The sequence below is a fragment of the Vanessa atalanta genome, chromosome 27, assembly GCF_905147765.1.
Source record: "Vanessa atalanta chromosome 27, ilVanAtal1.2, whole genome shotgun sequence".
In the NCBI taxonomy this organism is placed as follows: Eukaryota; Metazoa; Arthropoda; class Insecta; order Lepidoptera; family Nymphalidae; genus Vanessa; species Vanessa atalanta.
Window position 1 is genome coordinate 3,478,216 of NC_061897.1, and position 25,580 is coordinate 3,503,795.

General features: G+C 33.2%; 1 protein-coding gene across 2 annotated transcripts in view; it reads left to right on the top strand.

The window, feature by feature from the left end:
* LOC125074278 (cuticlin-4) overlaps nucleotides 1–25,580 on the top strand; it is a 58,750-nt gene that overhangs the window by 28,353 nt on the left and 4,817 nt on the right. Inside the window, exons 2-5 of one of the 2 annotated variants that reach the window (XM_047685568.1) lie at nucleotides 3,963–4,040; nucleotides 7,126–7,276; nucleotides 8,834–8,975; nucleotides 24,351–24,529. In XM_047685568.1, the coding sequence (XP_047541524.1) occupies nucleotides 3,971–4,040; nucleotides 7,126–7,276; nucleotides 8,834–8,975; nucleotides 24,351–24,529 (542 nt within the window). In that variant the 5' untranslated portion in view covers nucleotides 3,963–3,970. Of the gene's footprint in view, nucleotides 1–709; nucleotides 715–3,962; nucleotides 4,041–7,125; nucleotides 7,277–8,833; nucleotides 8,976–24,350; nucleotides 24,530–25,580 lie in introns of those variants that run through there. The other variant, XM_047685569.1, reaches the window with a different exon arrangement.

Below are 25,580 nucleotides of genomic sequence, written 5' to 3' on the forward strand. Positions count from 1 at the left end.
TTACGCAGGATCTATGAATGGCTTCACGAGAGGAGCCGCGGATGCGTTACATAAGCACGATCTCGCAGCCGATCTCCGATCCGTAATGAAGACGACCATCGCAATACTTTAAAAAATATATGTTAATATATACCTAAATTGTACCACAAACAAAAAATACAGAAATCTTAGGACAAAAGAGGAAATAATACTAAAAATAAAAGCAAAAATAAAAAAAAAATTGAATTAACGGGTGGACTTATGAATCTCTTCCAGACAATCCAAAAAAGACCAATAGCTTACGTGCTTTCTGATGTACTTACGGCATTTTAACTTTGTGGAGTAAGATTATCGGTTCGCATTCTTAATTCAAAAAAGCCTGATTGCATAATTATACTATTACAGGCGATTTGTCAAGAATTTAGATAATCCGAGAACTGTTTTTCAACATACTTCACGTTGCCATAAAATGTAAATTTCACTATTAAAAAATATTTTTAAATGAACATATAATTAGTATTAGTAAGTTGATTTTTGTTTTTAATTCATATAACACTTTAATTCCTCATCCAAGAGCGAAAGACGAACAGCGCCGTCGTGTTTGTAATATAACGCGAACATTGGTTCGAAATCATTTAAAATTACCATCATTGCTTAGTCAAAGTCAAAGTCAAAAATCTTTATTCAATAAAAAGTGTATACACTTGCTTATTGATTGTCAAAAATCTACCACCGGTTCGGAATTTAGCACCTCAGACCTGAGGCGAAAGAAACTCAGCGGGATATATATATTCCGTGTACAATGAAAATTATATTTTAGTTATTTGAAACAGCCTGGAGGCGATCATTTCATTCCCAAGGTGTGCAGTCAACTAAAAAGTCATTAGTGTTGTAATATCCTTAAGCACACAAACGCTCTTTAACGATTCTTTTAAATTTTATAATTGAATAATTTTGAACGTTTTCTGGGATCCTGTTGTAAAAACGTATACATTGCCCCAAAAAAGAGTTACTAACCCTGTGTAATCGGGTACTTGGAGTAACAAGTTTATTCTTGTTCCTAGTGTTAACAGAATGTACGTCACAATTTCTGGGAAAATCATTTATGTTTTTGGGTACATACATAACATTATCAAAAACAAATTGAGAAGCGACAGTCATTATTTTAATTTCTTTAAATTTACCTCTTAACGAATCTTTTGGGCCCAGGTTATAAATTGCACGAATAGCCCTCTTCTGAAGTACAAAAATAGTATTAATGTCAGCTGCATTACCCCAGAGTAGGATGCCATACGACATTATACTATGGAAATAACTGAAGTACACAAGGCGAGCCGTATCCACATCAGTCAAAAGTCTAATTTTTTTTACCGCATAGGCTGCAGAGCTGAGTCTATTGTCATACCAAGGAACTCTGTTGATTCTAAAACATCTAATGCTTCCCCGTTTAAACATACACTCTTAGCTATTCTTCTTAAAATAAAATAATGATATTTAAAAAAAAAAGTGAGTCAATCTGTCACATTTCCGGGCTAACGCCTCCTCTCCCCTACATGTTGTACATCTCAAAAAGGTATTCAAAAAAGTCCGCGATGGTATATGTCTATCTCTTAGGGATAACCCACAACAAGGATTTTTTATCCCTTACTTTTTACGAGAAATAATGTTTTATTTTCGAAGCGATTTTAAGCAATACAAAATTAACCCTTATCATTAAATACATTGTGCATTTAATATAAATCAATATGACCCTATACATCTTGTAATTTAAGTGAATATTTTCGAAGATAATACAGATTTAAAACGCAAGGACATAGACATAGTTTGTATTTTCTAATGTCTGAAAAACTGTGAACGTTGTCTTAGATTCTGTAATATATTTAGTATCAACATTGTACCCGTGCGAAGCCGGGGCAGGTCGCTAGTATAATAATAAAACTTAATGATATTTTAGACTTATTGATTAAATAGAAAAGGTATTCCAATACAGTTAAATAATAAACATAATTAACTGAATTAAACATCAAATAAAAGAAACTTCATTTAAATTTGGAATGACATTATATTTCGTATGTTTGATACAAACAAATGCAAAGAAGTAAAATTTATAAAAATCTTACTCCATTTAACTGTAATTGGTGTCACTTCTAATTAATTTGTTCTAAGGACTTTAAAGTAGGCGTAGTCTGCACCTAAGTGAACGGAATATATTGCGTAACGCCTAGGTTTAGACTAGTGCCTAGGTATAACTTTCTCTCCTAGGATACTAAATTAAACGTATCTGTTATATCAATCGTATAGAATTTAACGTTACAAATAATAAAAAAACGAGTCTTTATTTGTTCACGAAATTACACTGGACTACCAACTGGTATAGCCCCATGACTTTGGGGGTAGTCTCTTCCTAATTGTATATTAAATCGATAAATGTTAGGTTCATAGTATGTAGCCAGCTAACAATTTTGATGAAATATACAAATAAAAATAATAAAATAAATAAACCCAAAAGCCTCGAGGGAGGGAAGGAGGCTTTACTATGGAAGTGAAATGTTTTCAAGCGATTACTTAACTTTACTTATTTTTTGTACCTTATTTTATAATTGACTAGCGACCCTCCCGGGCTTCGCACGGTACTTTAATTTTTTAATTAATCAGACTTAAAAACGAAGAAGCTAATTCAAACTAGTCGTTTCAATAATAAGATTCCACGGCTATTTTTAAGTTGACCTATTAAAAAAAATTAAAGCTCATTTAAAAAAAAACATTGATAAATAAGGCATATTACTCAATACGAGATTATAGTAAAGATAAAAAAGCGAGGACTTAGTATTTATTGACTTCTAGGCACGATATATAATAAATTAATTGTCGTTTACTGACATACTCTGTAATTAAAATGATAGAGAAGAGTAGATAGTGAGTTTCTTGCCCGGTTCTCGGTAGAATCTACAATCTACTTTCCGATCGTGAGCTTTGAATTTAACATGTAATTCAAATGTGATTTTACGGTGAGCCGACTTGAATAAAGAATAATTTGATTTTGATACTTTTATCTTATCTAAGCTTCATTTCGAAATGGTTATATTTACGGCCGGATAAAAATGTACATCGCAAAAAGTATTTAATGTGAATCGTCCAGTAATTGTGTCATTATAGTTTACATATTTCGTATTTAAAAAATTGCCATTTCGTGCAACGTAAGACAAAATTATCTGTCGACATATTTAACCAACTGTTACTCACAAAAGAATATTATGTGTTACGAAATTGTTGAAACAATGTTTACTTTAGCTGGTCCATATTTGGTTGGTAAACTCTGTGTATATTTGAATATATTACATTCATTATGTGATTTATTCAAAATGACGTATGACCTAGTTTAGACAAATAATTAAGTTTCATTAATATTTATAAAAAAAATCTTTATTAAATTTCATGGTGCATAAATTAGTTAATTAATTTAAAGATAAAAATATGTATTCGTGAGTAAACAAAAAACACACGTAAAGTACACATATCTTAATTATTTTAGAATTTTTAAGTACTGCTGTAAAAAATCAAGCGGAATTTTTACCTAGACTCGTCTGATATTACAAATCTATACTGATATTCTAAATAGTATACTTGGTTTCTTGGTACGTAAGAGTACTAGAAAGCTACATTATGGCTAAATTTTATAGGGTACAGTGTGCGCCCTTACTATATAAATTGCAACCGTGAGAAGTCGGGGCGGGTCGCTAAATCTTTTTAATAATTGTAGATTAAATATTTATATAACCATCCTAATATCTGTCAGTGTACCGATTTCGAATGGTATATTAACCGGTCAAATATAGTTGTCATCACAAACATTTGTTAATAATTGTATAGCTACAGGCAAACCTTTATGAATTTATTTATATATATAGTTTTATTTTACGATTAGTTTTAAATTATTCGGTTGTTAAATATGTATAAATATATATGTATTTTTTTGTTTTCAGACTGAAATATGTGGAGTATACTGATGGTAGCAGCGCTGTTCGCGACCGCGCGTTCTAAGCAAATACCCTCCAACACCGGTAACATTATTTGTTTAAACCTTTAATTTACATGTCTAGACAATCGAAGCGAAGAACGCGTCAGAAAAAAAAATAAGTGCATATTACACGCACACTAGTAAAGTTGTAGGACGTTTGGCGAATGTCAAACGTAGATCTCACGCACACCAAGATAATAACGTTAACTCATTTATTTCAGTTCTTTTATAGTGTGACACTCTACGTATGTACATATATATTTATTAATAGTACTCTAAACGTCCCACAGCAAAACTTAGGCTTCCTCTTATGTCGAGAAGATTTGGAGCTTATTGAACTGAACGTAATTTACTTTAACGACTTTGTGCTAACCAAGACCAAAGCTCAGGATTCAAACACGAACTCGTCACATATAACGCCAAGCAGCAACACTAAGTATATGTTATGTTCTGGTTGGAAGGATAAGTGAGCTAGTATAAGAGGCACAAGGGATATAACACCTTAGTTACCAAGGTTGGTGGCGCATTGACGATGTATGGAGTGGAGTTGGTCCACCCTTGTCCAACCTATGTACGTCTTAGTATTGTACTCAAGTCTTAGTACTTATTGGATACAAATGTGGCAGATTCTCATTTCACACATGCTTCTCTCCAAAATATGTTTTCCTAATTGACATCAAGCATATAAAACCTCCGTGGCTTACCAGGGTCTAATTAAAACTCTCGTTTCATTAAAATAAATTATGGTTGAAATGGGAACTTTATTCAAATAGTTGGAACAGATTATATTTGACGACCGCGGTGGTCGAGTAGTGTATACACCGGTTTTCATGGGTACGCCACTCCGAGGTCCTGGGTTCGATTCCGGCCGAGTCGATGTAGAAAAAGTTCATTAGTTTTCTATGTTGTCTTGGGTCTGGATGTTTGTGGTACCGTCGTTAATTCTGATTTTCCATAACACAAGTGCTTTAGCTATTTACATTGGGATCAGAGTAATGTAGGTGATGTTGTCCAATATTTATAAAAAAAAAAGTACTGTTTGTGTGATAAACAGTTATATCTCTTTATTTTTATTATTCGTTTTATTAATACATTCGTATAAGTTTGTGGTTGTTAACGGTGTCATTATTGTCGCCATCGCACGATGTCCAAAAGTACAGCTACCTTAAGCCGGGTGCTCGACCAGGTCAATGACCGGCCGGCGACGGATCCTTCACGATTATAACGATCCTTGAGAAAATTATTTATAGATTTTAAATAACCTACGCTTATATATGTCAACATACACTCTTATACTTACATTACGTGACTTGTGGTACCAATGTTAAGGTATAAATATTTAACTGATTCTCAGTTTTACCGCTGATGGTCCAGAGGCTAGAACATCTGTTCTACTGAACAATATCAACATTTATCGTTGTGCTCGTTGTTGGAGCAAAATATCGTGGAATGCTAACATGAGTCGGATAAAAATCTTTCAAACAATAAGAAGCGGGGTGATGAGTTAGACTCCAAACCTTCTTCTCAACGGGCGACATTAAACTTTTAAGTTTGACAGACGATTTATCTTCTATTTCATTTTCTGTGGTAAAACATTCAAGTCACTATTCGGTCGCGATACTCTCTACAAATCATGTCGTTTTATTTCTACATTGCATTGAAGGACAGACATTTAATATTATCTAATTATGATATATTGAGCCAGTGTAATCACAGGCACAAGGGACATAACATCTTAGTTCCCGAGGTTGGTGGCGCATAGGTGATGTAAGGAATGGTTAATATTTCTTACAGCGCCTTTGTCTATGGGCGGTGGTGACCACTTACCATCAGGTGGCCCATATGCTCGTCCGCCAAACAATGCCATAAAAAAAATAATCTAATAATTAGGCAACGGGACGTGATAGTAAGTGCTCATCACCTTCCTAAACATTGGCGTTATAAGAAATAATCATTCCTTACATCACCAATGTTCCACCAACCTTTGAACCTAAGATATTACTTCCATAGTACCTATAGTTGCGCTGACTCAATCGCCTTTCAAACCAGAACAAAACACAACAACAGAATCTCATCAGATATTCTTGCCTGGCTGGTACCACCCACTCCGCAACCACATCAGTGGTTTTACCATCCAGACGGGTTTGTACAAAGCCATACCACCAAGTAAACCAACATACACTTTTCAATAACATTGTAAAAAATAAATTAAGTCCGTATTTTATTTGTAAATATTGGCTAAGTTATGTATATATTTTTAGGCATTTTTTCATTAAGTATTATGATTTATAACAGATAGAAAACACCACCGATTTGGTCCAGTACTCCCGAAGGAAGTATAAATTAGTCAAGTGTAAGTTCCGCATCCGTGAACACGGTTCCGGACATGCGATATAGTAGACGTTACATGAATTAGAGATCCGTAACTAATTGTAAGACGATAAGGACCACTGATTTATGACCTCAATATAGTTTATATACGTTCTTTTTTATTTAAAAAGTAGATATATGTTATAGAATATATATTATTATTGAAGCCTCATATTTATCGATCATAAGATATGTGATGATCACCACCAGTCAAGACATTGGCGCTAAATGAAATAATAAGTGATTACGTCATCAATCAGCTACCAACCCTAGACAGTAAGATGGTATGTCCCTTGTGCCTATAATTACACTGGCAACTCGCCCTGCAAACCGAACATATATGCCAAGTATCGCTGTTTGGGGGTAGAATGTGATGAGTGGGAGTTATAAATATAGGCTTAATTATCCCATATTACAAACCGAGGCGAGTCGTATCTAATGTACATTAGTCAACAGTATTTTTTTTAATCGTAGGCTGTATAGTTGAATACATTTGCCATACTATGAATACTAGCTTTCGCCCCGTGATCAAAGTTCAACCAAAAACGAAGAACATTTATGAATTTTCATAAATCGAACTTATTTTTCCTAATCTTGATTCCATTTTTTTTAAAAACAGTACAGCTACCAAACAAAATACAACGATTGACAACTAGAGGACATAACGTTTAGTACATTACTGTTTCGCCTTTGCCTCTTTATAACTAGATTATCTTTCTTTGCTTTAACAGATACAATTAAATTATTTTTGTTCACAGAAATAGCTACTACAACTGTAGCGACGGCCACGGAGCCGGTCTCGGAATGGCCCGGAGCATTAGCGCCCCTCGACACTCTTGCAGTTGCTTGCGAGAAAGAGAACATGCATGTCACCATCTCCCTCGCACACATCCAGTCACATCCAAACAGGTATAGTGCAAAAATTGTCGCACAGATAATTTTCACAGAATGTACAAAGAAATGTTAAAATCCTTAATATAATATAAAGAGGTTTTATAAATAGTTACTTTTTTTATTTATAAGTACAGTCAACAAAATATAATACATTTTGCGCGTTATTTTTACAATAACCTTATTAATTGCACTTTGAATTATACTTTAGTTCAATTTGTGTAATATGTTTACAATTCATTAAATTAGTCCGATATAAAAATCTTCCAAACCGAAAAAAATTTTTTGAAACAGTAAACCTTATTTCTGTTTAAATTATAATTAAAAAAAAAAAATAATGCGTAATTTCTTCTGTAACATTTTAGTCTTAGCTCAAAAATTATTCGCTGAGGGATTCAACATCTCTCTTTCTGACTCATTATACCATTATAGTCCCACCTCCAATTACTACAATTACTAATTCAATCAAAACAAACATAGCTAATAGGTATTTGTAAACAAATTAATAAAATAATTTCAACAATATATAATAATTTTAATAATAATAATCGAAAAAAATTATATATATATATTTCTACCGATTAAATATACCGACATTTTTATACGTACACTGGTTTGTTTAAGTAATCAAACCACGAAGACGAAGACATACACACAACCGCACTACTCGTGTTACTGACATTCCGTTCTATATTTACGCCCAATCAAAATACATCTAAAGTCCATTCCAATGGCAAGAGGAGTATAAACAAACTTTATATTTAAAAATCCTATTCGATTTCTGCTCACTACGAATAGCTCTTGATCGATATATCTTTATTTATAATACAACACTATTCCACTTTATTATTTATATCAACTTTAAGATTACTTCCAAATAATCTACCGCCAAACATCAGTACTCAGTATTGTTGTATTTGTATTATTGCCTTAAATGGCGAGTGTGCCAATGTAGCTACAGGCACAAGGAGGATAACATCTTAGTTCCCAAAATTATTATGCATTGGCGAAGCAAGGAATCGTTAATAATTCTTATAGCGCTATTGTCTATGGGTAATGGTTACCACTTACTATTAGGTGGCACATTCGGCCGTCCGCCAATCTACATATATCGTTTAAAAGTTCTGATAACAACTTCGCTATGATACAAAACGATATTTATTCACGAATCCTTAATGAAATCCACTAGTATATTTTAGATCTCGACCACTGACGTCATATCAATTCAAGGTCTAAGTGGTTTTTTTATCTTTACTCGTCCTGCCATTGAAATAAGCTAAATAAAGTACTCAATATTTATTCTCTTATTAAATCTTTAGACTTTGATTGGAAGAGTGACCTTTTTATACATGTAGCTGTTTCATCATGAGCAGCCTTTTTTATCCTACTAATGAGCAGAGGCCACTCTTCTGCCATTTGCCTCTATCCTGTGTCTAATCTAAGCCAGATTGAGGCATCAGCGTGTAAGATGTTTACAGATTGTACCTTTTATTTAACTTATAAAGTTTGTAAATCCCCAGCGATAGAGACAGGGGGCTCTTATATCACTGAAACTGACGTCTAAACAATTTCCAGTATATACGACACCTTCAACGGCATCGTGTATCCAGCGGGACTGGGGAGCAACTCGACGTGTCTCCGGGAATACGTAACAGCAAGAGGAGATCTGCAATACACTCTACCTCTAAAGGGATGCAATACGATGTCTATCGATAATGTAAGTCATACGTTTGTTATTATTTAATTATAATTAACAACATTCATGAAATAAAAAAAAACGCACTTTTCCTATGCTGGAGAAATTTCGTTAAATTCTGAAAATCGTTTTTAGTAATTATAATTGGTTATAGCGATAAACAAATACATAAGCTTTAAAAATAACTTAAGCTCGTACATATACAGACACACGTATACTTCAACTTAGAAACAGTCATAATAATAAAGAAACTTCCTTTTTATTATAAAAAAAAAAAATTCTACTTATAATGCAAATGACAGAACCTGTATAGAAAATTTATACAAAAAATCTCTCATCAGTTTCCCATAAATGTAAGTATTTTTCGAATGGGTAAATTATTTATTAATAATTATGCGTTAATCTGTACACGCTTTAATTGTATACTATAGTAGCCGAACCTGGGTAACAGACTAGATACTTTCGCATTTATAATATTAGTACAGATATTATTTTAATATAACTTTGAAGTAGGTCGAAATATTGCTAGCAAAATAAAAACTAAAAAAATCATGTTTATATTTTGAAGAAATTCAAATTTGAATTTTCTTATATAAAGCATCAAAATCAAGATTCGAATCAAAGGGCGGTATGAACTCTGTTGACCTCAATATTTTTTTTTAAATTATGTAATTAGGCGAACGAGTACAAATAGGCCACCTAATGGCAAGTGGTCTCCATCATAGACAATGGCGCTGTAAGAAATGTTATCCATTCCATACATCGCCAATGCCACCGACCTTTAAATTAAGATGTTATGTCCCTTGTGCCTGTAACTAAAAAAATAAAAATGGCGTTCTGTCAACTTCATACTCCAAATAATCGAATATTACATTAACTTCCTAATGTAATTTGATCGTCAAGCTCACTTCATACATGGAATTACAAAAACATCATTGTGCGTTACAAAATGTTCGTAAACTTTCACATTTAACGCAATTCAATTAACGGGGTCCATCCAAGAAGTTATATGCCGTAGCGTAATAAAAAGTAATCGTGTAAATTATAAAGGAATCTTGCGTAAAATTATAAAATAATTCAATTTTTTTTTAAACAGCATGAAGTTTCTTTGCGTAATCATTTTTTTGAAGCGTTTTGAGTTTATAAAATATTTTAAACTATAGTAAAAAGTAAATTATGATGATGATTGCGGGTTCAAACCCAGTCGAGCACCAATTAATTTTCAAGTACTTAATTTCTGTTTATTGTTCATCTCATGCTCGGCGATGAAGGAAAACATCGTGAGGAAACCTGCATGTGTGTGTGTGGAATATGCTCCAAACCTTCTCCTCAGAAGGAGAGACCTTAGCCCAGCAATGGGAAATTTACAGGCTGTTAGTGTGCTTGGAGATAGAATACATAATGAGTGGGTGATACCCCACTTAGGCTTGCTCCCTACCTAAGTAAAATCAATTAATACTTAATTCAAATTAATTGAGTTATTTTTAATTAATTTAGCCTTTTTTTATTTTAGTTTGTTAATACAAACTAAAAAAAAAATGTAAGTATACTTGAGTTCTTAACTGATATTAAAGTAAATTCTTCTCTGTTATCTAAAAAAGAGGTGGTGGACATCTTTTTGGAACGAAGTTAGTGTTGCCATATATTATTATATAGTAATGACAGAAACAATTAAATAAACTAACAACGTTTACATAAGTAAATGGGACAGAAACATGATTTGGAATAAGAGACGATTACAAGTATCGTTTGTTCACTTCAAGAATAAAATGTTTGAAATATTGAAATGACAAGAAATCAAATCGTTATTAGATTGACAAAAAAAAAAAACCCGCTGAGTTTCTTTCGCCGGTTCTTCTCAGGTCAGGGTGTGTGGTTGTGTTTATTTTGACTATCAATAAGTAAGTGTAATGCTTCTATATTGAAAAAAGGAATTTGAGTTTGAGTTTGTTACTCACACATCGGATGAATTAAAATGATAACAGAAACTAAGTCTAAATGTGTTTATTATAAAACCGTATATAATAGAAAGAGACAAAGATAAATAGAGAGAGAGGAAAGGATTACCTGGAGTCATGTTACGCTTATTCCTTACGTGACCAGTTCCATAAATATAACTGAACGTAAATTAATATATCATACGGAACTTTTTCTCCATTGTCTTCAACTGGTTTGTACATCGAGTACAAATTCAGTTTATTTGGTCTTCCTCAAATTCACAGGTATTGTTACATATCATCAAAGTCACTAACACTACGCAAATGTGTGCGTGTGGTTGCGCAAGCGCACGCAAGAGGAAACACGTGATATGAATCGATGCATCTCTTACGATCTATTCGAAGGAAACGTTCGTCGTAACGGACCTTGGCATTTTATAACAATTAGTAATATTGGAGTTGTTATTTTGAAGAATTAGATGAAAATATTTTACTGTATCGATGTTGGTATGTTTGATCTCGCACTTAAATTTATTTCTTCTACTGAGAAAACGATAGAGTGACTTCTTGACTGATCTGTAAAAATGAGTCCGGATACGCAAATCAAGGATCGAGGAAAAACCCGGGCTTTTCCACACCGGTAACGTTACGGGTTCAGTTGTTTTGACCTATAAGGTCAAACCTTGTATATAATATTGAGAACTGTTTTATAGTATCATTTTTTGTTGTAGCTCGCCACTAGATGGCGCTATGGTACATAAAACTCTATATCTTTGCAGGAGTAGTGGTGGAGTTTTCTTGGTGGTTGGGCTTTGTGCAAGCCGTCTGGGTAGGTTACAGTACTCAGTATTGTTGTGTTCCGGTTTGAAGGGTGAGTGAGTCAGTGTAACTACGGGCACAGGGGACGTAGTTATAGTTAATATTTCTTACAGCGTTATTATCTGTGGTTAAAGAATTTCTTACCCGGTATGGTATCAAACGTAACAGGTTGATACTTGTAACACTTGGAGCTTTCTCTTAACTTCTAAAGTTGCACCGAAAATCTTCTACTGAATGCGGAGTGTTTTAATATATTTTTTAAGGCATTGGTTGGCGGACAAGCATATGAGCCACCTGATGGTAAGTGGACAAAGGCGCAGTAAGAAATATTAACCATTCCTTACATCACCTATGCACCACCAACATTAATAACTAAGATGTTATGTCCCTTGTGCCTGTGATTACACTGGCTCACTCACCCTTCTAGCCGGAACACAACAATGCAGAGTACAATACTCTATCAGTATTTGACGGTAGAATATATGATGAGTGGTACATATGAAGACGGGCTTGCACAAAGCCCTACCACCAAGTAAAATGTAATAAAGTAATGTGGTTTGCACCACTAACCATAATAAAAGTTCGCGTCTATATGTGCAAATTAACTTAAAAAACCAGCAAGAGCGAATTGGACTCGTGCACTGAGGGTTCCGTACCGCCATACAATACTGAAAGATGTACCAGTTTTCGGTGCCATTCCTATACTTATAATAGCATATATAGGTTTGATTTATTTTGCTGAAGTATGGCAAATACGACGTAAACGACCGTATTTGGTATTCAACTCTATAACTCTACGCGTTTTTGACAACCAGGATCTTGACGGACAGGCTCATAGACAGACAGGATAAACAAATGTACGAACAGACAAAAAACGAAGTGATCTGATAAGGGATCCTTTTTTTCCTTTTTTACGGAACCCTAAAAATTGTTACCAATATTTCTCTCAAATGTGACGATGACTGTTTAAGAGAATTCTTCACGACATTACTTACATAAGCAACTAGAGTACCGATTTAAATAACCACTATAACAAGACCTCTACTAACGCAACAATGTATACGAACTGTATTTAAACTTGAGTGGGTGGTACCACCCCACGAGCTAACGTGGAACAGGAAATGTCATGATTGGTAAGAATATGTAAAACAAACAATATATGTTCATGTTTCGTGACGAAAACCTCACGGAGGTCACGACTGTGAAGTCATAAGTCATAGATTCCGTACAATATAATCATATAAGCGGCATTGCTTTTGATAAATCTCATGTTATATTCTCCTAAACGCAGTTGTAGTTTAGAGGATAGATACATGTGAATCCTAACAGAATGTACTGGTTTCAAATCGTACTCAGCGAGGATGGATTTTTTGTTATGTTGCTAATTCGGTCATTGACCGATCTGCACTGAAGTGACGCAGTGGAATATGCTCTAATATTTATACTGGGATTAATTTATTTGATATGTATTAACTTTTGATGTTAATCTCAAATTATAAAACAAATGACAGACAATGGATTTTTAATTTAAATTAATAAAAGGGTTTTCGTTGAACTATAAACTATTCAATAAAAACGACTCATTACAGGCGAAAAAAAAATATAAATATATATATATATATATATATTACATATATTATATATACCATTGAGTAAATAATTAATGTACAACAGTTATTCCAATAGAAATATAGACAAGACAAGATATCACACGTATAAAGTGTAATGGATATAATCACGAATCAAAATGGCGTCAAGCCAAAATTAAAAGCCAAATTATCCTAAAAATTTCAACTTTTAGATAATCGCTTATTTAACGCGTTATAATACAAATTTAAATAAAAAAGTTTTTTTTTATGTTTAAATATTTATTTAAAAGATATTCATAAATTAACAATAATATTAGGTCAATATTAGGCTGTATAGTGTAATACATTATTGGAATATATCTAAATCAGTTGACAGGTGAAGTTTTTTTTTTTTACGTCAGCTAATATAATTTATATTACTTATTTGCTCGCATGACTTGGTGTTTTGAATTTATAACATCATCGACCGTGAGTAACGCAAAGATCACGATCACGAATTCATAGATACTTGTTACTTTAAATTGTACTGATATTACGTAATAGAAAAAAAAAACTTGTCGGGTTATTGAAATGTTTATATGACGGAATAAAAAAGGAGAGCCTAAACACACTTATATTTATTAAAAAAAAAAGTTAAATTATCTATAGACATACTTCTTAGTTTTTTTTTTAATTTCGTTAACATGTGATATATTAAAGATTATTACGATAAATAAAGTCTTAAATCGATATAAGTGTGCATTGTGCAAATGTTAGATGCGTAACATATACGAACGGATCATGAGTCCCAGGTTCAAATCGGATCGGGCTAATGTTATTGTTTTTTTTTTGTCATTATATTGTTTTTTTTTTTATCTCTATGCTCAATAGTCGATGGAAACCAGCTGAATGCCAAGCCGTTAATAATTTTATAACTGTTATTTTGAGATGTACATACATTTAAATTTAATCTTACGAAGTTTATGCATTTTTGATGATGATGTCATCCTGATTGATTTTTCCACGACGTCAATCTCGAGAGAAACAACTACTCAAACATATTAAAGTGCCAAATGTGCGCACAAATACAGATGCACTCACTTTTCATTACATTTACATTACTCCTATTGAGGAGAAGGTTTGGAGCATATTCCACAACGCTGCTCCCATTATGCGGGTTGGTGGAATAAACATGTGGCTCTCTTTTCGCTCAATCTCAATATCCGATGAGACGGCAAATGTATCACGACCGGAAAGAGTTCAGGCGTAGTACCAACGGTTTTATACACATCGATACGCGTTTCAATAGGAAACGCAATAACTTTTTAGTGGCCAGACCTGATTTGAACTCTAAGCCTCGAGACCAGCCCATAGACTAATGAGGCAATAGAAATCCTCTCTACTATTAAATAAAGATAGAAAGGTTTACTGGCGTCAAAAAATTGGAGACAATTATTGGTTGGTATTTAAATTGCTCGTTTGTTTTAGTCCTTTTGTAATACGACACTCTATCTAAATATACAAATAATCAGTATATTTCTTACTCAAATATTTACGACCCCGTTTTCATACTAATACCGTCATTGTTACACTATTTATGTTTAAACAACGGAACCTAAATAAATAGTTCTAAAAAAGTGACATTCGAAATTCAAAAACATTCGAAATTCAAATATTAGTTCGTATTGTGTCGTCACAATATTATCACACACTTTTAACACGTCTTTGTTTTTTTTTTTGTTATTTATGTTCGCGTATAACTTTTTCGGCTATGAACCGATTTTGAAGTTTGTTCTTGATTATGTTCAGTACATCTACTTTTATTAACTGTTAAGGTTTTACTTGAAGTGTATGTTATTAACGTTAACAAATCAGCCCTTCGATATTTTTTAATTAAATTTGATTTTTATTTAATGCTGTCGACGTTTAAAAAATAACTCGGAATAAAATTTTAATCCAATCCTTACGAATTCGAAATGGACAACTTATACATCAAATTGTTGTAATTTTACAAAATTACAACAATATTAATGTCATAACGGAGAGAGAGCCGAGATGGCCCATTGGTTAGAACGCGTGCATTTTAACCGATGATTTCGGGTTCAAATCCAGGCAGGCACCACTGAATTTTCATGTGCTTAATTTTTGTTTATAATTAATTCATCTCGTGCTCGGCGGTGAAGGAAAATATCGTGAGGAAACCTGCGTCTGTCTAATTTCAACGAAATTCTGCCACATGTGTATCCACCTACCCGCTTTGGAGCAGCGTGGTAGAATATGCTCCAAACCTTCTCCTCAAAGGGAGAGGAGGCCTTAGCCTTAGTGGGAAATTTGCAGGTTGTTAATGTAATGTAAAGTCATAACATTATTATACTTAGTCTTTATTAAGCGTCAAAACTATGATCATATTCAAATGAAACAAGATGGAATCTGTATCCAAGATCCTTAAGCTGTATTTAAGAGTAGAAGGTTTTTTATTTATATTATTCTTATTATCCTTGGTGTTAGAAGCCCATGTAGGTAGATCTTAACATTAATTCTTAGCATTGTAGTGTTCTAGTTTTAAAAGTTGAGCGTAACCACAAAGACGAGTACAGTGCCCAAAATTGATCATTCATTGGCAATACGAACGGTCACTTACCATCAGGTGCTCATTTGCATCTGACTAGCCTATCTGGTTTTAAATGGAGTTTTGCATCTAGAAGATGGAGGCGGTAAGTTGATCTGATTAACATCAGCGTTGCTGACAAGCTGTGCATTGTAAGAGGCATTAATCACGCCTAACGTTGCCAATTCAACCAGCGAATGCCAAATTGTTTTGTGACCTTGACCTTATCTGCCACCATTAAGACACTTTCGAAAGAAACGAAGCTGATTTAAGTTTATATATTAAACGTAGAATCAGTAAGGTGTAAAGGTGCATTCACACTGCAAGACCTTTTTGTGAAGCAACGTATTCAAGTGTCAGTAAGCAATATCAAACATCAAAATTACTCGTGGTTAGTGAAAACGATACTACTCCAATTAACTAGCAACATCAGGTTTTTTGTTTTGATATTAGTAGGCGGACGAACAAATGCGACACCTGATGGTAAGTGGTCACCACCGCCCATGGACAATGGCGTTGTAAGAAATTAACCATTCCTTACATCACCAATGCGCCACCAACCTTGGGAACCAAGATGTTACGTCCCTTTTGTTGACTTAACTTTAACACTGGCTCACTCACTTCAAGCTCAAACACAAGAATAATTAGTACTGCTGTTTGGCGGTAGAATAACTGATGAATGGGTGGTACCTACCCAGACCGGCTTGGACAAAGCCCTACCACCAAGAAAATATTAAAAAAAAGTAAAAGTATAAAAAAAAGTTTCATTTTACTTCCAAAGTTCCAACAAAATACGGAATATGAAAAGGCATGGAGTCGATTTTTATTTACAAGTTTATTTTCTCAGGATATTACATGAAGTCGGTTTTGTTTTGTTAATATTTTATTTTTCTCCAGCTTTTGGAACGAAGTTCCTTACGGCGCGTTGTGACAGGGGAAAAAATTCTCACGAAAAGTTGTAACGACACATTTTGCTATTGTAAGCTGTGCGGCGTGCGCATGTTTCTCTGTCTGTCTCTCTCTCTCTCTCTCTCTTTCTCTCTCTCTCTTATAGAAAGCAAGCCAGATATTTTCATTACTATTTCGCATTGAACAGTGTGCTGTTACGATGATTATTTTTGTTGAGTGTATACAGGGTTTTTTGTACATAATAAATAATAATAAAAAAAAAAATCTTATAAGAACATCGTTCCATCCGGGTGTCCCTTGACACCTCACAACCTTCTTTGAATAAATATTTCCATTTATACTTTTGCTTTTCACAATTATGTGTACAGAACATTTCATAATCTTGGAAATTCTTTAAGAATACCGAGATTATTAATGCAAATATCCAGCAGCGCCTACACATTGCCAATTATGGTACTAAGTATGAGAAAGAATGCCGCTTTAAATAACTTTAGACGTTCTCTGTACTTAAGTGTAAAAGTATTTAGATGACGTTGAATAATTACAATAATTCATAAAAACTAATCTCATTAATATTTTATGATTGTAGGGTAACAGATACAATTACTGTCTCCAAGAGATTGTTTTATTTTAAATAGGGTTTATATGAGAAACCATTATCAGTATAGATTCACTAAATTATGGAGCTAATAAGATTACTTATTTATAATAAATATATTTAATATAAAAAATATTATAAAATTTTATCCATATACATTAGGCAAAAATTGAAAAAGCAATATTAACAATAAATATAAAAAACAACTTAATCAGATAAACGATGCGTGAACGCATAGACAACGAACAGAAACATGCATTATTTTCTCATTAATTTAACACATAAATAATGAATGTACATTTTTACTAATATTATATATATGAAAGTGAATTTGTTTATTTGTTACGCTTTCACATCTTAAGTACTAAAACGATCATCATGAAATTTTGCATACACGTTGTCAGGCGTACAGAAATAGGCAGGGTACAGTAGTAGCTATCTTTAAAATTTTTAACTCAATGTTATCTGCATATTTTAATTAAAGCAAAACAACGAAAAATTAACAGAGGTCAATAATCGCGAGCTTTACCTTATATAGCCGAGATGGCCCATTGGTTAGAACGCGTGCATCTTAACCGATGATTTCGGGTTCAAACCCAGGCAAGCACCACTGAATTTTCATGTGCTTAATTTGTGTTTATAATTCATCTCGTGCTCGGCGATGAAGGAAAACATCGTGAGGAAACCTGCATGTGTTTAATTTCAACGAAATTCTGCTACATTCTATTCCATCAACCCGCATTGGTGCAGCGTGGTGGAATATGCTCCAAACCTTCTCCTCAAAGGGAGAGGAGGCCTTAGCCAAGCAGTGGGAAACTTTCAGGCTGGTAATGCCAAAAAATGTACCTTATATAGAACAACAACGTCGTAGGATGTATGTATATTTATTTGATGCGTTTACTAAGTACCTTAACGAAGGTCGAAGTGTATCGCGTTACGAACAAAACAGTCGATTAAATCTAAATACTAAAAATATACTCGTTAATATTTTTAACCTCACGTCTTATCTAATGGCATTGTTCTATCCATCTCGTAATTGCCCACAGACAGACGACCTGTCTTAACCTGGTACATATTACTACATTTTATATTATAAAACTTCGCGGTTTTGTCTCGGGGTTTTTGAAAAAGGTTTTAGTGCGTTATAATCGCGACTATTTCCTAATTCACAAACGTAAAAAAAAAAAATATCTGTGTGGTTGTGCTTAAAATAATCTACAACAATCAGGTAAAGTTGAAGATTAAGAGGGTGCATTATGTCTTAAAATAAAATTTACACATAATAAATTCTTAGTGACCTTTTATTTTAATATTCACGTATATTTTCTATGTCATTTAATTTGACAATAATTAAAAACAAATTTAAATATGCTATATGTGTAATTTCTTTCACTAGTAAGTAATGATACCTGATCTTGATGATATTATACCTGTTAGCTTCATTGGGATCCACGTCAATAATTGGAATTATTAAACTTGAAGACCGACATAAAAATTGTTGACACCTAATGTCAAGTTGTTTAGACTAAACATTTCTTGCAACGACAATGTTTATAACCATAGAATCAAAGATAATACAAGCTTAAAATTGACACACAGACTCGAAGTCACATATGGCGCTATAATGACTGTTGTGTGGGTGGCACAGTTCCATAAATGGTAACGCTTTTGCACCAATAAATTACTCTACCTCTGCTCATTACTGGCTTTGACATCGTCAATGGTTTGTGTGGGGGGGGGGAGTACTGAGACTCAACCGAGAAAAAAGGTAGATCATAATCAATAAGACCAACATCCTGAGTTCTATGAGCTCCTTGGCTCTTAAATTTATGCATCGTCAGTGGAAAGGAAAAAAAACTAATGCGCCAAGATTATACTTTTGAGAAATTAGATTTAAAGTTAAGTCAGCAAAACTAATTTTCAAAAAGTCCAAAATGGTGCTTTAGCGTTTACTTACTTTTTACTGACGATGCTTATGAACGGTCTCACCTATATTCGTTGTATAGCTGTGTTTATTTAAACACAGTTTTCTCTCTCAGTCATCATTGATTTGTCATTCGAAAGAAGAAGACAGCATTAACTATTCTACCCTTAAATAACTTTTGTATGTTGAGTTATAAAGATTACAATTAATAAAAATTAATAATATTAATTCGCTGTTTAACATTTAAATTTGATGTATTTATTATTATTTTTGAACTTGACATTAATTAACACGTTTCAAGGTGTAGTCAGCATGCAAATGAGATAAATACATTATCCTTCTTATATAGATGAATTTAGATTTTTTTTTTTATATTTATTTATAAGAAATTTATATTAACTTTTTTTAATAGTTTTAATTTAAATCCGTTGTGATTACGCAACGCAGCTATCTATTATATAAACCTTCTCCGATACGGGCTGCCTCTTCTAATATCATTGCATAAGTAGTATGTATTGTGTAGTATATAGGTGCAGTCGATTTTTCAACAAGGAATTACAAAAAAAAATCTTTTCGATTTAAAAAATAAGAATGTATTTTGTACGAAATTTATTTCGAATTCAAGCTAGTTTCGTTATATTCAATTAAATTATGTTTAACGTAATCGGTCAACTATGTTTTATCTAATAAACAAAATTAAGAGTGTGCTAATCATTATAATTTTCATAACATATAATTAAATTTTACATAGATTAATATCAAATGTCAATCAAAATATTTTACTTGCTACTCCGTGCATTTTCACCAAAGTCAAACTTCTTATATTTAACAAAGGCTTATAAATTTCTTCAATAACTGGGCTGTCAAATACGAGAAGACTGTTGCTAATCCGAATAGATCCAGAAATAAGTGCGTTCAAACCAAAAAAAAAACCATTTAGGTTCATTTATAAGTATACATTCAAGCAGAAACATTTTCATAAATTAAATATCTGTGTAAAAATGTCAAATATTCAAAAGCAAGAATCAAGAGACCTTTTGTTGGCCTTGCTGTGTGGAGGCGGCTTGGACAATTTATGAATATTAACTGACGCAAATTACACTGCATGTGTAAGTCCGGCTTAATGTCATTTTGTAAAAAGAATGCTGGCTCTGTCACAACTAGTCTCAACTGTTCCTCGATACTTGGTCTACGTCAGATTCTTCGCGTAACTTCCGTTACTACGCCTGTAACTATTTGTAAGATTGCAGACCCTGTGGTCTTGTACTCGGCTTGTGATCAATAAGTCTAAGTAGCAAAACTTCCAGGTAGCCAAAATATCTATTTAGCGAAATGTCCGCCTACCTATTACATAACAAAAATCAATTAAAAAGAACCTCTAATACTTCTCAAGATTGAACTTTGTTAGTGTGTCTAAGAAAAAAACTTACTAAAATACGTAAAGCAAAGCAAGTTAATTCATTCTCATCGAATATGAGAGTAAAGGATTAGACAGTGCGTCTTTAATAACGCACAAATTTGAGCTAAATTATGTTCTGCATAGTTGTGTCTCTCTAGCCGCCGTGAACTAAATAAATCAAAAGAAGATGATTATACTTTTTTCCTTATCCTAGTTAATGTTTTTTTCATAAATGTTCTTCACCTTATACCATAAATGTATCGCCAGCAATCAATTTCAGTTCACTAGTCTAGCCGTGACAGCTTCACAGACAAACAGAGTTAATTTTTTAATAATAACATTAATATAAATATTTAAATTTTGTAAAACTTTGAAAATCTCCCAAAAATGCGTAATTATCGTTAGAACCGCGCAGTGGCCATGACGAAGGGGGAGCTGACGTCACATCCGGTCCTACAGCTGTCGGAAGGAAACGGACACATGTGGTAGGAATTTATAAGTACAATTAAACAATGCATTGATATTATCTGACTAAATGGAAAAAATAAAATCACAAATCATTAAAATATACAATTTTGGAGGAAATATAGCTCGGAGCACTTTAGTTCTTAATATACAGCTACAATATTTAATATCACATACTAAAAATACCATTCGAACAATCCGAATTCATACAGTCGTTATAAATACAGTATGTTGATATTTAATTCAATCAGACAAACAAAATTTATAAAGTTGTCAATGTGATATGATTATTGATCGTGAATTACGATCGAATATTTTTGCCGAATAGACCCTTCGGTTAGAGATTAAATTGGATGGGTTATCGTCTCTGGGAACTATAGAAGTGAGTAATTACACACATACTAGTACTCGCCGGTACTCGCCGTTAATAAAAGATACCGTGACCAAAATTCGGTTAAATTTTTTTTATGGAACATTAAAAACATTTCTAAACTCAGCGTCCTTAATTACACAAGTCGTATTCGTGGAGAAACTAAACGGAAGGTTTTAACAGTTGAGAAATGTTTTATTGGAACAATAGAAGTACATATACACGCATAAATTACATAGATCCGAGTGGTTAGAACGTACGCATCTTAGCCAATGTTCGTGGATTCAAACTCAGGCAAGCACCACTGAATTGTCATGTCCTTAATTTGTGTTTATTATTATAAATTTCACGCTTGTCGATGAAAGAAAAGTCATGGGAAAACCTGCGTGTGTCTAATTTCAATGAAAATCGGCTACATGTGTATACACCAATTGGAGCAACGTGGTTGAATTGGCTCCTAATCTTCTTAAAGGGAGAGGAGACTTTAGCCCAACGGTGCGACATGTACAATTACTTTACTTTTTATATCCTAACACCCAGACGAGAATGTTTTTTGTGAACCCCTGTTCCTTATAATATAGTGAAAACTTATGAAAAAAAATTAAAATATCTCATGTAGTTTCCGCTACCGGGTAAATATGATTCACGGAAATCAGCCAAATCGTTATAAATTGATAAGCATCCGAAGTAACTAGGGTTCCGTATCACTTCAATTGCAACGAAGATATGTAACGCAGTGCTATTACACTTCACAGACACACCAATCACATGGACAAATGTAGTCAAATAATAAATTAATCATAAAAGAAAATTAGTTCATATTTTTACACATGTATTTGGCTGTTTTTGATCTTTTCATTAAGATAAGTAATGAGCCGAGATGGCCCAGTGGCTAGAACGCGTGCATCTTAACCGATGATTTCGGGTTCAAACCCAGTCAGGCACCACTGAAATTTCATGTGCTTAATTTGTGTTTATAATTCATCTCATGCTCGGCGGTGAAGGAAAACATCGTGAGGAAACCTGCATGCGTCTAATTTCAACGAAATTCTGCCACATGTGTATTTCGCCAACCCGCATTGGAGTAGCGTGGTGGAATATGCTCCAAACCTTCTCCTCAAAGGGAGAGGAGGCCTTTATCCCAGCAGTGGGACATTTACGGGCTGCTAATGAGTAATAAGTTAGGAGTTCGATTTTTGGTAATCAATAAGCGATAAGTGTAGCTCATGTAAATTTGACTAACGAGTTTTATGTGAATATATTTTTTTTGTAAATAGTTCCATTTATTATATAAAAGAAACACATTTTTTTTTTATAAGAAAGAATGTCCTGAAATCGCTACTCGCTACCGCTTCTCTTCAAGAGCTATGTTAAGTAAATAAGGACAGCGTGTGTCTATTACACTTGGCTAGAATAGTCTGGCAGATTGTCAACCCCGACCTCCTTCGCCTGCTACGAATATTTATTCGTGTAATGCTTATGTAAGTTAATATATGTCTATCTCACTCACTTGCATATCCCTCTCAAGCAACCCAACAGGTGACACCTAGGTATGTGTTCAAATATAGCTATTTCATTCATTTGCGTGGGGTTAAAAAGGGATAACAAATCCTGACAGATGTCAGAAATATCATTTTGACGTTTCAGGATTTCTTTTTCCACCTCACGATATTAATAGATATATTCTAAATGATTCTGCATTTAATACAGACGTGACATTGGAATACAATCTAAAACAAAGTATTTCCTCAATTCATGAAATGCTCAACACGATATAAATATTTAACACAAATTCTGTTAATACTTAACACGAAAACAAAGCTAGTCGATAAATATTTAGTATTAATAGAATTCTTATTATTATTATTATTACTTCAAACCATTCATTTTGAATATTTTTGTGTTATAATTGACTTGACGTATGAACTTCCTTATCGCAAGATTCATGGCTTGGCGAATGAGAGCTAGGCTGAAATAAGAAAGAGACATTAACCGCCACGCCCCTTTACATGTATGTTTGTGTGCAATGTTTGTCTATATAGATAGATATAGACACAACAGTTCCGTATATCTTTCACTTCTGTATGTCAACCGTTTTTGTTTTTGTTTAGAATAAAAAATGGAAATGAACGTAAAAAAGTAATCTTAAAATGGATGATTTATATGATATTGACCACAGAGCGAACAGTTGTTCGCTCTACTAGTACTAGTTGTCGTTCGCGGTTTTGATTGCCTTTGATATGGTCTATAAGTGTTATAACGTGGAGTGACCGACAAACAAAGTTACAGATTTACAATATTTATATAGATTCATTGCTTTAACATTTCGTATTGATAAATTAAAATGTATCTTGTCGCAAAGTTAATAAATCCTATTGGCGCAAGGTATCCGTTTTTTTTTAATCCGGCAGATATTTTTATCTTTGCCGTTTCATAAATTCAAATCATTTGTAAAAAAATCATTGGTAAAGAAGGAATATTATTCAATAGAAGATATATAGATGATAAAAAAGCGTGGAGCTAATACTTGTTGACTTCCAGACAGGATGTATTATATACATATGTAATTGTATTTAACTAACATGACTTTGAATTTTTAAATGTTGAAAAAGAAATTATTTTGATGTCATTTTCATCTAATGATTCAAATTTCGACGTCCTAACTTGTCCAACTTATCTAATCACTAAATGTATATCAACACGACGATACCATATGTCAATTTGGAGCAGTTTAAGTTTTAGCTGTAACATACAAACGAACATACATTTATTTAATCAAATATTTTTCTTCTCTTCCAGGACGATGGTACTGTAGAATATTACAATAACATAATCGTTCAGCCACACCTTCGGCTCGTGACTGGTCAAGGACGAGGGTACCACGTTCGCTGCCGCTACCGTCGCCGTGACCTCAACCTTTACCATCTACATCGACCACACGCTGACCGTTTGACTAACACCAGGGATAATTATAATAAGTAAGTTTAGCTAACAGCTCGCTTTATTGCCTCTACTAGTGACAGAAGGCTTGGTTAATATTTTGTATTGCGATTCAACGGGGAAATGCTGCTAGCATTCTTTCCACCATTCCCCGCGGTCAAGATTTATACAGTAACTATTTTTAATTCATATTTGTACATATATTTAAGCACTTAATGTTATCAATTCTTATGTTAATAAATTTAAAAGTTTAGCTAGTTCCAAAAACAATATTAATAATAAATTTATTATTATTAAACTAAATACCTTAAATAATGAAAATATTTACACCTTTTGAAGAAAAAAATAATGTTTTCCTATTTGTCGTTCATGCGTTCCTGAACCATTGATTTTGATGGAAATTGTGGTGAGTTATTTTGCGTACGCTAGGGATCTTTCCAGACTCCAAAATTGTTTTTCTTTTTATGCTTGATCTTTAATTATTATTATTTGTTTTATGTAACAATGGAAATTTGGTGACTTATTTTTGTTTCAAATGTTTGTGTGTTATACTATGCCGTACAGTTTCTTGCCAGTTTTTCTCGGTAGAATCTGCATTCCGAACCGGTGGTAGCTTCACTTAATATAGTTTCTTAAATTACAATCCAAAGCTCTTGTAAAAGCCTACTTGAATAAAGTATATTTTTATTTTTATTTTGTATGAAAAATAATTACATTCTTTCTATGTAGGCCCTTATTCTACCGTATATTCGTCACAAAATTGGAAGCGTGTATACACCCGTGCTTCGGAAAGCTTATGACACAACAAAATTGGAATCAACGACAGGAATCAACTTTAAATCCACTATATAGTTTCGAAAACTTTTACCTATTTCACGACTCTTATTTATTTCTCGAATTGACATTTAATACAAAATCATATCTACTTACGACCAAGGACGATCGTAAAGTCAATGATAAATGAATGTTCATACTTGGTGATTCCCAACTATTACATTTAAATGTTCAAGCTTTTAACGAATTATTGGATATGACATTTTTTTCCTTATAATTCAATACAGTTGAATCTTATTAAAAATAGAAATATCT